The sequence below is a fragment of the Nilaparvata lugens genome, chromosome 14 (assembly GCF_014356525.2).
Source record: "Nilaparvata lugens isolate BPH chromosome 14, ASM1435652v1, whole genome shotgun sequence".
Classification (NCBI taxonomy): Eukaryota; Metazoa; Arthropoda; class Insecta; order Hemiptera; family Delphacidae; genus Nilaparvata; species Nilaparvata lugens.
The window spans coordinates 3029905-3050020 of record NC_052517.1 but is presented as its reverse complement, the minus strand read 5'-3'; the positions used below and the strand labels follow the sequence as shown (position 1 = coordinate 3050020).

Below are 20116 nucleotides of genomic sequence, written 5' to 3'. Positions count from 1 at the left end.
GGAAGGCTTCAACCAGTCAAAACATCAATATAATCAAAGATATTGATGTTTATCACTTTATAATATTTAACTCCATGTTATAACATTGTTATTTTTTGTTTGGTTTTTCATTTTTCAAATTATTTTTACATCTTTTTTTCATAGTGCGCGGAGCTTGTATTAGATTGTAACCAGTTTATAACTGGGAATTTCTCATCAGAAATGTTACTTCTCCATGTATTGTATACCAAGCCGTGATTCTTTAGAGAATTAATAATTTTTTCTTGAAATTTATTAATTTTATTTACACTTTCAGACTCTGAATATTGAGGAATCCATTGGAGCGGATTGAAGCTTGGAAAGTTTGAAGATAACCACGAAATATACATGGCTTTAAACCGAAACACGGATCCAATTCAAATTAAGGTACCTAATTTACTTTATTTTGATATTTGTGATGAATTTACACAAATATATTTCCCATTGTCTCTTCTCTCCAATATTTTTTCTTGTTTAATACTAACTTACCTAGATTTAAGAGAAGGCATTTCAAAGATTTGGATTACAGAGAAAGGCGTGCAGTGATCTGTAGCATTTTTCTCATATTTTCTTTGTTCTAAATAAAACACTTCAATAAAAAATGATGAATTTAATATTTAACTGATGATTAATTCAAATGAGAAAAAATCTACAGATCATTTGCTCAGGACAAATCTCTCCATGCGCTTTTACATGTCTCTAGTTGTAAGTTATCTTCTAGTTTCATTCCTAATTTATTGATATAGGGCCCCCATATTGGAGAGAATAAAAATTGTATTCAAACAATTATAGACAAGATTTTAGTTAGTCTAAAAATGAATCCTTAGTGACAGTTTCACAAAAGCCGGACTTGACATAATGAAATCTTGAAGAATTGAAAGTAGGGCTATAACCATCATCAGTTAAGAATCTATATGCACAATTTCAAGTTAATCAGTTGCATAGTTGAGACGTGATAATGTATCAAACATAATTTTCCTATCCCGTTCGTGTATAAGCCAGCTATTTCCTTCATTAAAGTATAGATTAATTTCTTGAGAAGCCCACTTTAAAAAAAATATTCTCTGATTGGCTCTCGTGGAATTAACTATGGTTAAATTTGACCGGCTTTTGTGCAACCGTAAGGTGGGGCATGAGTATTATGATGTCCTCCAATAGTTATTTCATTAATAATCCTTTTTGATTTCATATGATTCATTCAAATAGCCAGCTCATTCTGTGAATTCGACATTACTTTATATTTAGTGGGATATAAGGTGATTGAAGGAAGACGGGGCATATATTGTTGTCTTAGAAGTTGGGGCATGAGTATTCTGGTGTCCTCCAATAGTTATTTCATTAATAACCCTTTTGGATTAGTTTAGATTCCTTCAAATAGCAAGATCATTCACTAGAATTTGACATAACTCCATATTTAGTGGGATATGAGGTGATTGCAGGAAGACGGGGCATATATTGTTGTCTTAGAAGTTGGGACATGAGTATTCTAATATCCTCCAATAGTTATTTTATTAATAACCATTTTTCATTAGGTATGATTCCTTCAAATAGCTAGCTCATTCTGTAAATTCGACATTACTCCATATTAAGTGGGATATAAGGTGATTGAAGGAAGACGGGGCATATATTGTTGTCTTTCGTTTCAATCTAATAGGTATCGTAGGCTCACCGTAATACTCAACTAACCTTTATATTTTATAGGATAGCTGCTGTATTAGCGTAATCAGTTCATAGTTCATTTTGTAATAGTATATATCTTGGGGATATACCTCTCGTATAGTGTTCCATAAGAGGCAATGCATCCTGTCTACAAGCAAAATAAATCCGTGGCGTTTATTCTGCTGATATGGTTGGGGCCTCAATGCTTTCAAATCAATCAATCTTCACCGTCTTCCAACCATCTAGGGTTGTGTGGCAGAGATGACCTGAAGTCCTAACTTCGCCCTTAATTATGAAAATCAATTAACCAATCTTCAATCATCTCACTCCGTTGTAGCGATGCTTGAAGTATGTTTTTTCAAAGATGTAGCTGTCGCATCTCCCAATGCAAATCTATGCTACGCTGGTTTGAAGTTGACAGACTGATTAACATTAGGAGATAAATGAGCTACTTCTTTTAAAATGAATGCTTCAAGCTGCGCTACGGCGGTGTGAGATGTCCTTTAGACCACAGCCATAGAGAAAAGATAGCATAAGAAGATATCCCATGGTATAAGACGTTTATGTTGCAAATGTGACCGTTAACTGAAGCCGATAGTCCTAGTAGTTGTTTTTGGTGAAGCTATGTGACGCTGGTAGTCTCTCATACTGTGCCCTTCTTACACTCTTACACTCCCAACAACACACTAATAATAGACAGTGTATAGGGTGTCTATGTTGCAAATGTGAGTGTTAACTGAAGCCGATAGTCCTAGTAGTTGTTTTTGGAGAAGCTATGTGACGCTGGTAGTCTCTCATACTGTGCCCTTCTTACACTCTTACACTCCCAACAACACTAATAATAGACAGTGTATAGGGTGTCTATGTTGCAAATGTGAGTGTTAACTGAAGCCGATAGTCCTAGTAGTTGTTTTTGGTGAAGCTATGTGACGCTGGTAGTCTCTCATACTGTGCCCTTCTTACACTCTTACACTCCCAACAACACACTAATAATAGACAGTGTATAGGGTGTCTATGTTGCAAATGTGAGTGTTAACTGAAGCCGATAGTCCTAGTAGTTGTTTTTGGTGAATCTATGTGAGGCTGGTAGTCTCTCATACTGTGCCCTTCTACACTCTTACACTCCCAACACACACTAATAATAGACAGTGTATAGGGTGTCTATGTTGCAAATGTGAGTGTTAACTGAAGCCGATAGTCCTAGTAGTTGTTTTTGGTGAAGCTATGTGACGCTGGTAGTCTCTCATACTGTGCCCTTCTTACACTCTTACACTCCCAACAACACACTAATAATAGACAGTGTATAGGGTGTCTATGTTGCAAATGTGAGTGTTAACTGAAGCCGATAGTCCTAGTAGTTGTTTTGGTGGAGCTATGTGATGCTGGTAGTCTCTCATACTGTGCCCTTCTTACACTCTACACTCCCAACAACACACTAATAATAGACAGTGTATAGGGTGTCTATGTTGCAAATGTGAGTGTTAATGAAGCCGATAGTCCTAGTAGTTGTTTTTGGTGAAGCTATGTGACGCTGGTAGTCTCTCATACTGTGCCCTTCTTACACTCCCAACAACACACTAATAATAGACAGTGTATAGGGTGTCTATGTTGCAAATGTGAGTGTTAACTGAAGCCGATAGTCCTAGTAGTTGTTTTTGGTGAAGCTATGTGACGCTGGTAGTCTCTCATACTGTGCCCTTCTTACACTCTTACACTCCCAACAACACACTAATAATAGACAGTGTATAGGGTGTCTATGTGAATTTAGACAATTCAGTTATTGCTTTGGAGCAGATGAAAAGCCAAATAAATGTCATGGAGTACCTGAATTATTTGGATTAGTCTATCTAAATTTGTAATTTATACTTTGCAAGTTCATTTTGGAATGAAATTCTATCAGAATTATGCATGAAAAACTAACCTTACAACTGTGACATAACCTAAAACTGTTTAAGAAAAATAATACAAGGATCATTATTATCATCGATCATGGACTAGGCTTGTAAAGCCTGTTCCGGTGTCCACCGCTTCCTCGGTCTTCCGACGTCCCTTTTCCCATCCAACTGCAACATCCAAGCTTGTAGTGGAAGACGAGTTGGTGGCATAGACATAGGTGATTTGTCCACTTCATTCTGTATTTTTAATGATTGCTGTTAGTGGTTGCACATTGCACTCACTTCGAATTGTTTTCATTACTTATGTGGTCTCGTCTTGAGTATCCTTGAATGCTGCGCAGAAATTCAGGCATGAATTCGTGAGTCATCATTCTTGGTCTTTGTCCATACATCACTACCGTATGTCATTGAAGGGATGGCCATTGTCCTATAGAACTTAATCTCAGTCTCTTTTCTGGCCTTACCATAGCCACCTCTAATATAAGGCCGCGGCCTACGATATTGCAACGTCGCAGTGTAGGCCTACAATCTAATACATGATTGGTGAAAAAGATCAGCTGGTATTTTTTTAAATCTTTTCCACCAATCATGTATTAGATTCTAGGCCTACACTGCGACGTTGCAATATCGTAGGCCGCGGCCTTGTATTAGAGGAGGCTATGGCCTTACCCTTTAATGTTCAGTGAATGACCCCACAAATTTAAAGGATTGCCTTGCAATTTATATTTTCAATGTGAATGTTATTAATCAATTTCATATTCATCATATTGATAATATAACAATAATAAATTATTATTCATCCAATCCATTTTTCTGCTCCCAAATACATAATAATGGAGTCCATTATAATTGTAAACCACCATGTATTCAGCCATGTCTGTTAACATCCAGCAAGTAATCAGTGGAAAAGTATGATGAGCTGATCAGTGAATGAACCAGATATGACATATTTTGTTTCCTGATCAGTTAGACCAAACAGTGCTTCATTTAGCGTCATGTTCACTTACCAATCAGTATCTGCTAAAGTCTGTAAGATATTACTTTTTCCTACAGTTACGTTGAAAAGTGGCCACTGCTGCACTGATTACAGAACGCAAAGAATCACTTTTCCGCTCTAGTGCGGAAAAATTTTTCTGCACTCGAGATTTGCAACATGGCAACGCAAAATACTTAGTAGGTTATATGGAGCAACAGTGCAGCAAAATCAAAATGAAGTTGGTAACAGTGACTGCTGTGGCTGCTATAGTGAGCAGAGGTGCAACCAAGCACAACGCGCTAATTATTAGTATTATATATTATAACCAAGGACAACATTTTTATTCAATTTGACAATAAATTAAGGTTTTTATCTATAATAAAATTACACAGAAAAACATTTGATGCATTTCAGGCAATTTTACCCATAATTACCCACTTTTCATATTCAATGGTAACCGTAGGAAAAACTTAATGTGAAATACGTGCGCACTCTGAAACTGCACTCAAGAAACCATTCCCCCTCGCCTACGGCTCGGGCATAAACGTTTCTTTCGGTGCAGCAAACTGTCACTTTGCGCACTAGTTGCACAAATAACTATTAACATGAAGAGGAGAAACCCATTTCTCTTTCCACAGTTTGTAGCATAGACAGAGATGGTCATCCTGTGTGCATTTGGATGCACCATGTCATTTTGCTTTACATTCTTGTGATGAACACATCTCCATAATCACACCAAACCAATATACCTGCTGCCAGTAAACAATTTTGGAACAATGCCAGGCAATAGCTGGTGGGGAGTGTTAGCGCGACGCATTAAGGTGCGTACAGACTTTCGCTCTGCTCCGCAACCGAACGTCACTCCAGCAGAGCGATTGATGATCGACCGGCGAGCAACAGTGGTTCGACCGGGGAACGCGAGAAGATCTAACATCTTCCGTAACGTTCATGATGGCTGCGTGGGCGGTCCGACTGTGGTTCGATGGTGGTACGAGGGCGGTACGAGGGAGGAGCGTGCTCGGTGCGGGTTGGAAGCACAAATATGTGTACGCAACTTTAGAATGCTGCTAGGTAGTGGGAGTGGTTAGTGAAGGATAGAGCATCTGACACCTCCGTCTTTGAGAAAGAACAGTGTTAAAAGTTATATTTCAGACTTCAGTTGGTGAATCCCAACAGTAAGTCAGCAATTGATAGTTTGCTCATAGATAAAATCTATATAATAAGAGGGAGTAGGGTTGTGTTTGTTCGTGTGTTCGTTTGTTCGCATCAAAACATGGCAACTTGTGGATTGCATACCGGAAAAACGGGAATGATTTAGATCTCCAAATTTTGAACATAGATTCTAAAAATATCAATCTCGTGCACCTGGAAGCCCAAATTTCAATTTTCCTTCTAGATTTTTCAGAATTAATGTTCAAATTCATCTATGCTACCGTAGGCTACATGAAGTTTCATAGCCCAAAGTGTGTCTTTTTATGGGCAGGTTATAAGACTACCATTTACGAACGTCTATGTAGCACAGCGGTAAAAGGCCTGCTTACGGAGCGATGGTACCTCGGTTCGAATCCCCGAGACTTCCCATTTTTTTGTTCTTAATTTTTTCCCTCGAAACGTATTATTATCAATTATTTTTTGAAGGAATTTGTTTTCATTACTATTGAACTTGGATTTTATCAAATAATTATTTTTAATGTAAAATTTTGCTGTAGGCCTATAATTGAATTTCATAAGAAAAACATGAATAGATCACAATAAAATAAGAAATAATTTATATTCTTCAGTAATAATGTACTATCAGACACGAATTCCCAGTGAAACGAGTATTTTAGGTATTTTGTTTGGAATTGGGAAAACAAAAGGCTGCCTGATTCAAATTGAGGAGGATCCTAATCGAACTAAAATTTATTGATGTATTGAAAAAATCAATATGATTCTGTGAGGTTTCCAAGTATTATGTATTCTTCAGTTTTCTATACTATAATAAAGGAAAGAACTGGCTTATACACGTAAGGAATAGGGAATTATGTTTGACGCATCATCACGTCTGAAATATACTCAACTGATTAATTTGAAATTTTGCATATAAGACTCTTCATTAACCGAGGATGGTTATAGGCCTATTTTCAAATTTCGATTTTTTATTACGTCAAGTTTTCATTTTGCAGTTTTAAAATAGACCCTTGCGAAGCACGGGTTACCTACTTGTATTTAATAAAATTATCATAGTTCTCTGGTGACATTTGTTTGTCCAGATTTCAAGTGTGCTAAAAGCAGCTGCAAAAACATAACATTCTGTTATTTGTGTTATCATCTAAGATGATCCCAACATTTAGGACCGAATTCATCAAAACAAAAACTTGGTTTGATGTTGTAACATATTTAAATCTGGGTAGATAAAAGCCCTAACAGAAATAGTAATAGGTCTAAAAATAAAGTAATTGGCTAATATCGCCAAGCAGATAATAACCAAGATTAGATAGCATCAGCTTGTTCTGGCTAAATGGTACAAGAACCTAAAAAGGATTTGAAGGAAGTTTATTGCTCATAAATAGATTATTATATAAAATATTTGAAGATTGAGGTTATGTAGATGTATTCACGGATCGGTGACCTAGAGATCGATCAAACCGAAGAACGTAGAATCTGACCAAAACCCCTTGGCAGAGCTTTATTGCAATCAGATGGTGTGCAACATGAAAAAACACCGTCCACGTGGCTAATTATTAGGTAGCATGGAATTAATATTAATGTATAGAATATTAACTAGCATGCAAGAGCATAAATAAAAAACCAAATAAAAATAATTTAATGTATTCAGGAAATAAGAGTTACCAGGCGCATGAATACCTAATAAATTTGCATGCACCAATAGTAAAACGGCAGTTAATAGGCGGCAACTGTAGGCCAATTCAAAAATATTTATATATATTTATATAAATGTACTAGATTTTGTGTAAAAATTTGTGTAATCTATGTTATCAATATGGCTCGAATGCAAAGAAATTATTAATCATATAATCTAAGCAATATTTTGGCATTTTTTGTAAGATCTATTTGAATTTAATGGCGGAGGATTGGGATATTTAAATTTTATGCTAATTTGAAAGTCGGAAAGAGGATCTGTAAAACTTGAGAAGGAAGAACCAGCACTCGCCAGCCAGATGCCACCATAAGAGGACCCCAAATATTTTAGAGCGAAGTACCTTATTAATAATTTTGTAAAAATTAAAGTTAAAGTAAATTATTAATTTCTTAAAAGACTTCGTGATGCTATTGTGAAGCAGAAGTCATTTTTCATTTTTAATTAAATTTATAACCCCTTGGAGGAGACGATTCCGGCTACCATATTCCCGGACCACATGGAGTTGGATCGACATCGGCGGCTTACAAGAAGATTTTCGACACGTGAGTGATTAAATTTGAATTTAGTGATGGGCGCCCTAGTGCTTCGAATTAATCTGATGATCAAAGCTAGCTCGCCGAAAGGGTTATTATAAATTGAGAAATTAATAAGAGTAATACTTGCGCAAGTAAAAATTAGTATTAAAGGTATTTAATTGAAAGAAAAATATATAGATCAATATTTTTAGAAATTTCTATTTAATCAAAGAAGTACGAAATCTAGGCTATTAAAACATATGCATATAATATTTAATTTTTTGCAATACAATTTGCGATAATTTATCATAGTTCTAATTCACTAGATGAATGGCTCTACCTATTCCGTCAGGTGCCGAATCTTGCACCCTGAGATGAAAATATATATTCGATACAAATAAATCTACTAAATACTAGAGATTTTAATATATAATATATTTGGATTATTAGTGGCTAATTTATCAAGCTGATCTTAGAGCACATATTTTTGATTGAATTATCCAAGTCGACAAGTATTAGCAAGTGCATGTCGCAGCTACATGCAAAGGAATGCATATGATTTTAAGATAAAGACACATGGTAATGATTCGTGCCATAAATTTAGAATATAAAGTTTAGCCTGTGATATTTGCTGATATAAAATTATTGTTCTATTTTTTATATTATATTTTTTATCGCTCTATATATATTTTTTGCCTCGATTGATCTTTGCATTATTTGTGTAATATATGTATGAAACTTTCATGGTGTGCAATTTATTTTTTATTCCTCAACACTATAGTATAAGTATCATTTATATATATATATTTATTATTTATTGAATTACAAGAGTTATTGGAGAAGCCCATATCTAGGCCTATCAAGATTTTTTAAGACTGAATACTATTAGAAAAACCACGACCTAATTATATTAAATCTCATGCTTTACCGACTGATGCCAAGCAGGAGGCTAATCGTTATTTAAATATAAAGAATAACGTGACACAAAGACATGTCGCCCAACGTGATAGGCCACGGATACGGCATAAAGACATGTCGTACCAACGTGGGACTGATGATGAGAGCCAAGCTCATTGAATAATTATTTGAAATTAAGTCAATAACCATATTGAAAATTATAGATAACTTATACGAGTTGTGAGGAAAACTGGCGAAGGGAAATTTGTATTACTTTTTGGGGAATCAATAGCTTTAAATAAAGAGAAATTATATGTTTTAAAGAAAATTTTATATTATTATTATTGTAGAAAATATATTTTATAGAGAGAGCTATTATATTTTATGGGCCTAAACTGCTAGTCAGAAATCAATGAATAGTATTATTATATTATAAGAGCTTAAGTAATAAATAGGTTACCTGGCTTGTAATGTCCATAGGCCTATCCTCATTTGTGTCCTTATTAATGCCTTGTTGGCCAAAACTTTCACTTTTTTAACAAACACTTGACACTTAATCCATTTTTAAAATATGAGTCTCTTTTCGTCCACGCAAAGTAAGGTAGCAGACACACTGCAGACGGCGATAGTAGCGGAGATCGACGCTGAGGGGGGCGCGATGGAGTCCAACGCCCAGATATCTTCAATCACCGCCAAGAATCCTGTGAACAGTAATAAACCGTTAAATGTCTCCCAAGAAGCAATAAGGAGGGTTATAGTAGAGGGGATGATCAAGTCATTTTCTAATAGTTTAGAAAAAACAATGACCACAGTAATGAAGAACTTAAAGGCGGAAATGAAGGAAATGCGGGAATCACTGAAGGATACATCGGTAAGAATGGATAAGGAGACTGCGGAAAGAATAGATAACCTACCAGCACAAAACACTTCACAAATTCATGAAATAGCTACAAACAGGAACAATAGTCAACTTATTTCCATAAATAAACAACAGAATAGTAAATCTACACAAATAGCTCACCTAAATTCTGATATAAATCAAAACAAAGTACAACTTAATTCATTGGAGACAGCCGTTGGAGAACAGCAATTATTTTCATCTGAATTAAATGCCGAAGTAGTAGATAATGAAACAGAAGCTTCTAGTCATTGGAAACAGGCCCAAGAGAAGTTGGTACAACTTGAAAGTCAAATACATCAATTTCCGCACGAGAATATAGAGCCTATTCCCATAGCAACGTTTGATTCACTACACAGTTTCAATGAATTAGGCCGTTTTGACAATACAGACCGCTATCTCCAACCTAAAGAATTTATAGATCAGATAAAACTAGTTCAATCATTAACACCCACCTCTTGGAATTTTTGGCGTCTTCGTTTGACTAGTTTATTGATTGGCGAACCCCTGATGTTCTTTCGGAGTAGAGTCCATGAATTTACATCATTGGATGAGTTTGTAGCTGTCTTCCTGGAACAGTATTGGAGCAGAAGTAAACAGTTGGACGTGCTAGCGGACATTATATCATGCGATTTCAACCCTAACTTAGACGGTGCATGTACCACTTTCGTCACTGCCCTACAGTTTAAAAATTCTCAATTGAGCGAGCCCATTAATGAATCGGCATTAGCAAGTATTATTTTAAAGAAGCTACCGTATCAAGTTAGAATGGCACTCGCCACACAACCCATTACTGATTGCAAACAGCTGATAAATCATTTATATGGCATACAGTCTGTGATGGCAATATCAAACCACCGTTCAGACCAGAGATACGCACAAAATCAACACAACTCAAAAAGTAATCAGTATAACAGCCAAAATTATGAATCAGTACCATATGATTGCTCACGATCTACCCCTCAATTTAAACGCCGCTATAATCATAATCAAAATAACAGCTGGAATAATAGAAGTTTTCAGAATCGTCAAACAAACCATTATCCACAGCAAACCTACAAAAGAAATTATTATTATGGCCGTGATCGATTTAACACAAAAAATGATTACACTCAGAATAATCATAATAGAAATCATAAACCACCACCTCATCAAATTAGTACAACTTATACATTAGCGCATGCAACAGGAATAAATCAACAAAAAACATGGAACCCAGCACCCAACGACCCGCCACCAGATATACAGAAAACTACATCTAAACAATTATGTCTACATGATAACCCCGATACAACCCACACAAGCTCAGAAAAAATAGATAGAGAAAATAAAGATACTACAGCCTCATATACCACCTTTGTGAACGGTTTACCGAAAATATTAGAAAAACAGATGTAATACAAGATAAATCACCACCAAAAACCGCCGCTCAACATGTAATTAAAACAGCCCGAAAACATCAACCCTCTTGAGCTTATAGGCCCGGAGACGAAAGCGCCCGAGGACACCCGACCGACATCAGGACCGGGAGAACATGCACCGCAAGGCCCGGAGGCGGAAGAAGCGAAAGAAACGGAGGAACCGCGCGCGCCGATGGAGGCCGCATGCACGCTTCAAGAGGCAAAGAAGAACACCGGACCGACACCGAGGAGGACAGGAGCGGACCGACGGCGTGCATCCGCGGCACATACGCTTCAAGAGGGCAAACAGCGATGTGACCGGCAAATTGGATCGAATGAATGGATTAAAAACTGAAGCTACTAAAGGACAAATATGGATTCATGTTGGAATAAGAATGGAACTGATAGGAATACTATGGATTCGTGCATGGGCAACAAGGAAATGGAAGATAGACTAATGAAGAATGGGAAGTGGTTAATAAAGTGGAAGAAATAAGGAATTATATTAATAAAATGGAAGTACCTGGCTATATGTTGAAAGATTACAATATTAAAAAGATGATAAATGTTTTGATATGGTGTGTAATGTTTGTAATAATGGCTGTGATATTAATAAAAGAGGGTGTTGTAGATATGATGGAAAATATTATATGGTTATTATTAAATGAATCTATGATTGATAATTGGAATTTTAATATTACAAGAATGTTTGTTGTTGTGAGCCCACTAAGTTATAATGAGCCGAGATCAAGAATATTAAATGAACATAAGAGGAAAGATGAATTAAAATTACATGATGATTGGAATAAGAATGGATTGAAAGGAACTACCATTAATGAATTAAGAAGTTATTTGAAAGAATACACGAGATACAAGGGCTTTAAATTTATGATGAAAAAATTATCAATTAGGACAGCCTCAACAATCAACAAATGGATAGCAGATAACCCAACCGGCCTATAGTATAGCTACAAGCAGAAAGTCAAAAGATATGGGAAGACCACAACAATTCTACATGAAATATCATCGAATTTGAAATAAATATGATAAGAAATCAAGGAAAACATTATTATCAAACCGATTACTAACCTTCCTTAATAAATTTAATATTGGTATAGGACCTCGTGGCAACAATCCAATGTTTTAATTCCTTCCAGCCGTTAGAAGCCTGCAATAAGGAAAAGAACAATTTTTAAATATGTAATTAAATTATATACATCAGATAAAAAAGGACACAAGCGGGGATAATAAAATTAAAATTTGTTAATTACCTTTTTAAGAGAAAAAATTGAGCAGTTAGGTTAGTTATGAAAGTCGACAGCAAATTCTGATGTAACATGTAGCACTATGAAATGTAGAACAGCGACCAGCTGAGCAAAGCCACCTAAATCAAATATGTGACGTCTGTTGAACATATGTTTATAAAAAGAATACTGTACCCAAAAAGTTATTTATTATTGTTATTTATTATATTTATTAATGTCGATATATTTATTTATATGTTTTATATTTATTACTTTTAATTATGCCACGTTTGTTACCTGAAAAAGACTTAAAGTGAATACCAGCTACCAAAACCAAAGAGCCATTAGCAAAAGAAAGTATTGTACCTGATGTATAGAAAATTATTTATATTAAGACCTAAGAAATACTATAAGATATAAGCCCAGAAGTTTTGTGAATCGAAATTATTGTCTAAAAGGAATCATTTATGAGAATTATGAAATGTGTGTAGTTAAGTTGGCGGCCCTGCAAGCGGCGAATTTAAAAATTACTATATGTTTTAAGTGCTGTCAGGAAGAGTACGTTTAGAAGCTTATATTTATGATATTTTATGTGTGTTGAGGAGGAGAATTTGTTATTGTATTTGATAAAGGTATAAAGGAGATGCAGCAAATATGTCTGCGAACTGTGATAGAAGTATGAGAGTATAATTTATAAATAAAGTATAGTGTATATCGATGTATTGAAGGGTGGGTTTTCATTAAAAACATTGTGATTCTCAAATATTTTGAATTCAAACCCAGGGGCGCGTGTAACATATTTAAATCTGGGTAGATAAAAGCCCTAACAGAAATAGTAATAGGTCTAAAAATAAAGTAATGGCTAATATCGCCAAGCAGATAATAACCAAGATTAGATAGCATCAGCTTGTTCTGGCTAAATGGTACAAGAACCTAAAAAGGATTTGAAGGAAGTTTATTGCTCATAAATAGATTATTATATAAAATATTTGAAGATTGAGGTTATGTAGATGTATTCACGGATCGGTGACCTAGAGATCGATCAAACCGAAGAACGTAGAATCTGACCAAAACCCCTTGGCAGAGCTTTATTGCATTCGGATGGTGTGCAATGTGAAAAAACACCCGTCCACGTGGCTAATTATTAGGTAGCATGGAATTAATATTAATGTATAGAATATTAACTAGCATGCAAAGAGCATAAATAAAAAACCAAATAAAAATAATTTAATGTATTCAGGAAATAAGAGTTACCAGGCGCATGAATACCGAATAAAATTTGCATGCACCAATAGTAAAACGGCAGTTAATAGGCGGCAACTGTAGGCCAGTTCAAAAATATTTCTATATATTTATATAAATGTACTAGATTTTGTGTAAAAATTTGTGTAATCTATGTTATCGATATGGCTCGAATGCAAAGAAATTATTAATCATATAATCTAAGCAATATTTTGGCATTTTTTGTAAGATCTATTTGAATTTAATGGCGGAGGATTGGGATATTTAAATTTTATGCTAATTTGAAAGTCGGAAAGAGGATCTGTAAAACTTGAGAAGGAAGAACCAGCACTCGCCAGCCAAATGCCACCATAAGAGGACCCCAAATATTTTAGAGCGAAGTACCTTACTAATGATTTTGTAAAAGTTAAAGTTAAAGTAAATTATTAAATTTCTTAAAAGACTTCGTGATGCTATGTGAAGCAGAAGTCATTTTTCATTTTAATTAAATTTATAACCCCTTGGAGGAGACGATTCCGGCTACCATATTCCCGGACCACATGGAGTTGGATCGACATCGGCGGCTTACAAGAAGATTTTCGACACGTGAGTGATTAAATTTGAATTTAGTGATGGGCGCCCTAGTGCTTCGAATTAATCTGATGATCAAAGCTAGCTCGCCGAAAGGGTTATTATAAATTGAGAAATTAATAAGAGTAATACTTGCGCAAGTAAAAATTAGTATTAAAGGTATTTAATTGAAAGAAAAATATATAGATCAATATTTTAGAAATTTCTATTTAATCAAAGAAGTACGAAATCTAGGCTATTAAAACATATGCATATAATATTTAATTTTTTGCAATACAATTTGCGATAATTTATCATAGTTCTAATTCACTAGATGAATGGCTCTACCTATTCCGTCAGGTGCCGAATCTTGCACCCTGAGATGAAAATATATATTCGATACAAATAAATCTACTAAATACTAGAGATTTTAATATATATATATATTTGGATTATTAGTGGCTAATTTATCAAGCTGATCTTAGAGCACATATTTTTGATTGAATTATCCAAGTCGACAAGTATTAGCAAGTGCATGTCGCAGCTACATGCAAAAGAATGCATATGATTTTAAGATAAAGGCACATGGTAATGATTCGTGCCATAAATCTAGAATATAAAGTTTAGCCTGTGATATTTGCTGATATAAAATTATTGTTCTATTTTTTATATTATATTTTTTATCGCTCTATATATATTTTTTGCCTCGATTGATCTTTGCATTATTGTGTAATATATGTATGAAACTTTCATGGTGTGCAATTATTTTTTATTCCTCAACACTATAGTATAAGTATCATTTATATATATATATATTTATTATTTATTGAATTACAAGAGTTATTGGAGAAGCCCATATCTAGGCCTATCAAGATTTTTTTTTTTTAAGACTGAATACTATTAGAAAAAACCACGACCTAATTATATTAAATCTCATGCTTTACCGACTGATGCCAAGCAGGAGGCTAATCGTTATTTAAATATAAAGAATAACGTGACAATGTACAGTTGATTCTCAATAAAAAAAATCATGTTACAAATCCAATTCAAAATCATCTGACTTGAAACATACTGTCGCTCAAACCTAGTTTTCGTTTTTGGTGAATTTGGGCCATAGAATCATGATATCAACATAATAAGGCCAATCAAAAGGAAGAACCTAACATTCCTTTTCATCTCTACAACATAATTAAACAGACCTTTTATGCTATGTTCATCTTATTTTTCAATGAGACAAATTGAAATCCAGCCAATCTGGGATACTCCATTTTCTTCTGTTGATGGGGCACTTGTGATATGTTTAAGACATGCACTTGCTCACTTGTACCTCAAGTTACATCCAACTTATGCTTCTAAGGCCTTCATAGACCTCTGTAAATAATAGTAGTCTCTAAAAATAATATGCCTACTATTGGATTTTATGTGTATTTGTTGCAGATGGCGACAGTTACTGTTAAAAAGGAAGAAGAGGAGGATGAGGTTGATAGCAGCCAGCAACCAGATGCATTGGAAGATGATTGCAGCCAACAAAATTATCTAATCCCTGGCTACAACATGATCTTCATCAAAGAGGGTCCATATGGTGAGATGAATTCTATTACTAACAGATTCTTGATTGACCAGGGTCTACCTCTGTTGCTTGGGTGATTAGATTGTGGCCAGCTTTCTCACATAAAGTGTTTCAATGTTTGGGAGTGGAACTCCTGTGTAAATGCTACTCCGGAATGGGCTGTCTGCCACATATCAACCATGCACATGTACAGAACAAATGTGTAGTGTGTTAGATGAAATGTGTTTAGACTATTCCATAAAATTGCATATATCAATCTAAAGAGGTTCTCCTACAACTTGTTATAGATTTGAAGGTATCCTATTTTATTAATTACCTCTGTCAACTTTTTCCAGTATCACTGTCTCTGTGCAACTACAATCATTGTTCTATTATACTAAAGAACAGAACTTTGCTGAAGCATATTATTGGCTTATCATCCCTTACCTACATCCCTCGCTTGTGCAACAACACCACAACAAACATCTCAAATATGTCTTGGAATAGATGGTGAAGAGGTAGTCTGCTCTTAGTAGCAGAGCTTCTCAATGGCTACTTTACAGATGTTGTAGGGGAGACACTCAAGCACAACAATAAACCCACACAAGATGTCAAAGGTATAGACACACAAAATCAAGATGGAACTGACCCCAATAGATTCTGCAGACTAGAGCCAACCAACTATGAAGAGATAAAGAATGTCATTAACACCCTGAAATCGAAAGGATCAAGTGGAGTGGATGAATACTCACCACAAATCGTGAAACACTGTGCAGACGAACTGATCCCACCTATAGTAACCATTATAAACAAATCATTCTGCTCTGGCCAATTCCCATCTCTGCTCAAGATAACAAAGGTCTACTCAAAACACAAAAATCTGGTGTGGTACACTCACACAACTTTCCTTGCTCATTGAACTGTAAGCCCCATTCTCAAACGAGAATAATTTAGGGGAATAACATAATGATGATTGGCGGCAACGTATCTGAAACTATGATCAGACTTCTATATATGTGTATATATAATTGTTTACAGAGTACTTTTTCCTTTGTGTAAATTGTGAAATTCGATGATTTTTTTAAAAGTTGTCAACACAGCTGTTCTACAGATGAAATATCTCGACTATGTGTTCTTTTTATGTACTGCTCTACCTACCTACCTCATGCACAAGAACGAGGTTAGAAAGTCCATTTCTCAAGGATGGGGTGGACCCCCCATTCGTTTTCCAGAAAGGAGACTCATGTCAGTTGATAGAGCTGATAAATAACTATACAGGGTATGAATTTGAAAAAATCGGTCAAGTCATTTTTGAGAAAATCATGAGAAACATGGCTTTTTAGTAATTATCCGCCACTTTTCTCAAGAATATTACGGAGCTCCTGCAATTTTCCCAGGAATGAGACTCATGTCATTTCATAGGGCTTATAAATAGCTATCCATGATATAAATTTGAAGAAAATTGTTGGAGCCGTTTTCGAGAAAACCGTAAATAACATGGTTTTTTAGTGATTATCCGCCATTTTTCTCAAGAATATTACAGAGCTCCTGCAATTTTCCCAGAAATGAGACTCATGCCAGTTGATAGGGCTTATAAATAGCTATTCATGGTATAAATTTGAAGAAAATTGTTAGAGCCGTTTCCAAGAAAACCGTGAAAAACATGGTTTTTTAGTAATTATCCACCATTTTTTCCGCCATTTTTAATTATATTTTATTGAATTTCTTATTGTCGGATCCTCATGGTATAAGGACCTTAAGTTTGAAATTTTAAGTCAATCGGTTGATTAGGAATGGAGTTATTGTGTTCACAGACATATACACACACACACACACAGACCAACACCCAAAAATCATGTTTTTGGACTCAGGGGACCTTGAAACATATAGAAAACTTGAAATTAGGGTATCTTAATTTTTTTGGAAATCAATACTTTCCTTACTTATGGTAATAGGGCAAGGAAAGTAAAAAGGGGTCAAAAACTGAAATGAAGAATTATTGTCCAATATCTTTGGTATCCACATCCTCAAAAATTATAGAAAAGATTGTCTTACTTAGATTACTGACATACTTAAACACCCAATCTCTGATAACCACCAGACAGCATGGCTTCCAAAAAGGGAAATCAACAACATCCGCAATCATCAGTCTTATTGAACACATTATTGATGAAATAGATAATGAAAAGTTTATATCAGCACTTCTACTGGTTACAGCAAAGCATTCGACTGCTTGGGACATGACATAATTAATAGAAAACTGAAACTACTAGGAGTTTATGGAACAGCACACAAATGGTTAATGAGTTACCTATCATGCAGAACACAACTGGTTGAGATCAAGGGCACAATTCATGGATTAACAAGGCCATACCAATCCAAACCACTACCTGTTGCAAGAGGAGTCCCACAAGGGTCAGTTCTTGGACCAGTTCTCTTCATTCTCTTTGTCAATGACTTCCCTGCACTCATAGAGGATCAAAACACAAAATGCATAATGTATGCCGATGATACAACACTTTTAGTCTCAAGCAACATGGCTGAGGGATTGATCACAAATGCTGCCAACTCTCTACAGAAAACACAAGATACTGTAATGTTAACAATCTTGTTATGAATGCCTCGAAAACAATTGAAGTTAATTTCAGTAGAAGAGGGGTCCAATTAACAAACTCATGCAGCATAGATAAGGGCAAGGTTGAATTTTTGGGCATTACAATAGACAGGGGCCTATCATGGAATGCACATGAAGATTCAGTATGCAAGAAACTTGGCTCAGGAATCTATGTGGTAAGAAGAGTGAAGTATATTGCAACATTGGAAGAGGCAAAAGCAGCATACCATGCCCTGGTAGAGTCCTACCTGAGATATGGGCTTATTGTGTGGGGCAGATCGTCTGCGGGCAATCTAAAGAGGGCTCTCACACATCAGAAGAGGGCTATAAGAGTGCTGGCAAGTCTCAAACAAAGAGAGACATGTCGAGATGCCTTCCATCATCTGGGCATCATGATGGTGACTAACATCTACATCATGGAAGTCATCACCCATGTTAGCCGACTAAATCTCCAGAGAGGCACAGATGTTCATAAATACATCACTCGGCAGGCAGATAAACTATGTACTCCCAAGGCACAGGACTGCAATCTTCGAAGAGAAACCTTCATACGTGGGCAGAAAACTGTGAAATCACCTACCGGAGAAAATAAAGAGGCTGGATTGTGTGACATTGAAAAAAAGACTTAGTGAGTTTCTTGAAACAGGAGACACAGACTGGCAATGAAAAAATATAATTGTAAATACAAACAATTCAAATATATATGACTAGCCGTCAGGCTCGCTTCGCTCGCCATATCCGTCTAGCCAGGGGGCTCCGCCCCTGGACCCCCGACTGGATCGTCCATGAATGAGATTAGCAGGCTCGCTTCGCTCGCCTGCATTTTTATCATGTTAGGACAATCCAGTCGGGGGTCCAGACTAAACGTCTGGCTAAACGGATATGGCGAGCGAAGCGAGCCTGACGGCTTGTAATATAATATTCCCAGGATTGAAGTAGCAGTGCCCAATCAATTTTTCCGCGATAAATGCATTTAAATCTTCAACTTGGTGCCAACCTAACAAAGTCAACTCAACTTAATGCCAACCTGACAAAATTATTAATTTAGTTGCCAGTTAACAACTGTTTCGAAGAGGTACTCTATCTAGATTATAGTTCTATAGTAACATATGATATGGAAATTTCAATTATAATTAAGAGATTGGGAGAAGAAGAATATATATGCTAAAAGACGAACTTTAAACCCTTAAAAACAACCCTTAAAGTTGAAATATTGCCAAAAGATTTCTTAGTGCGCCTCTAAAGGGCCAACTGAACATACTTACCAAATTTGAACGTTTTTGGTCCGGTAGATTTTTAGTTATGCGAGTGAGTGAGTCAGTCAGTCAGTCAGTCAGTGAGTGCCATTTCGCTTTTATATATATAGATTATATATATATTTTTTTATTCTTGACAACCATTGCTATTCTTGAAGAATATGTAATAAAGAATTTTGACTAAAAAAAACAATCATTGTGCTATTATACTAAAGAACTTTGCTGAAGCATATTATTGGCTTATCATCCCTCACCTACATCCCTGGCTTGCTGACTGTTTTGAGGTAATCTGTTAAGCAGGTGTTGGCTGGAGAGAAGGCTCTCGAAACATTGTTTCTTTTGAATGTTTATAAAATTCTGACATGTCACATGCTGTGCGAGCTCTGCTCGACTATACAGCTTGATGTGACAAAAATTAAACAAAACTACAGTTATAATCACGTTATTAAGTCAGCACCTGAGTAACATATGTTGTTAGATAAAGCAGATTACTCTAACCTTCTATAACTCTGCTCTATTTCTAAATCATTAGTAAGCTATG

General features: G+C 35.5%; 1 protein-coding gene across 11 annotated transcripts in view; it reads left to right on the top strand.

Moving 5' to 3' along the window:
- The window catches only part of LOC111050858 (gastrula zinc finger protein XlCGF57.1-like), a 34335-nt gene that overhangs the window by 603 nt on the left and 13616 nt on the right, over positions 1–20116 (top strand). For 3 of the 11 annotated variants that reach the window (XR_005572853.1, XR_005572854.1, XM_039440502.1), the window contains exons 1-2: positions 15566–15738; positions 16213–16215. Coding sequence is in view for 3 of the 11 variants with exons in the window: in XM_039440502.1 (XP_039296436.1) it covers positions 15594–15738; positions 16213–16215 (148 nt within the window). In the remaining 8 variants the exon portion in view is untranslated. Of the gene's footprint in view, positions 1–295; positions 406–15201; positions 15739–16212; positions 16216–20116 lie in introns of those variants that run through there. The other 8 variants (XR_005572855.1, XR_005572856.1, XM_039440503.1 and 5 more) reach the window with 5 other exon arrangements.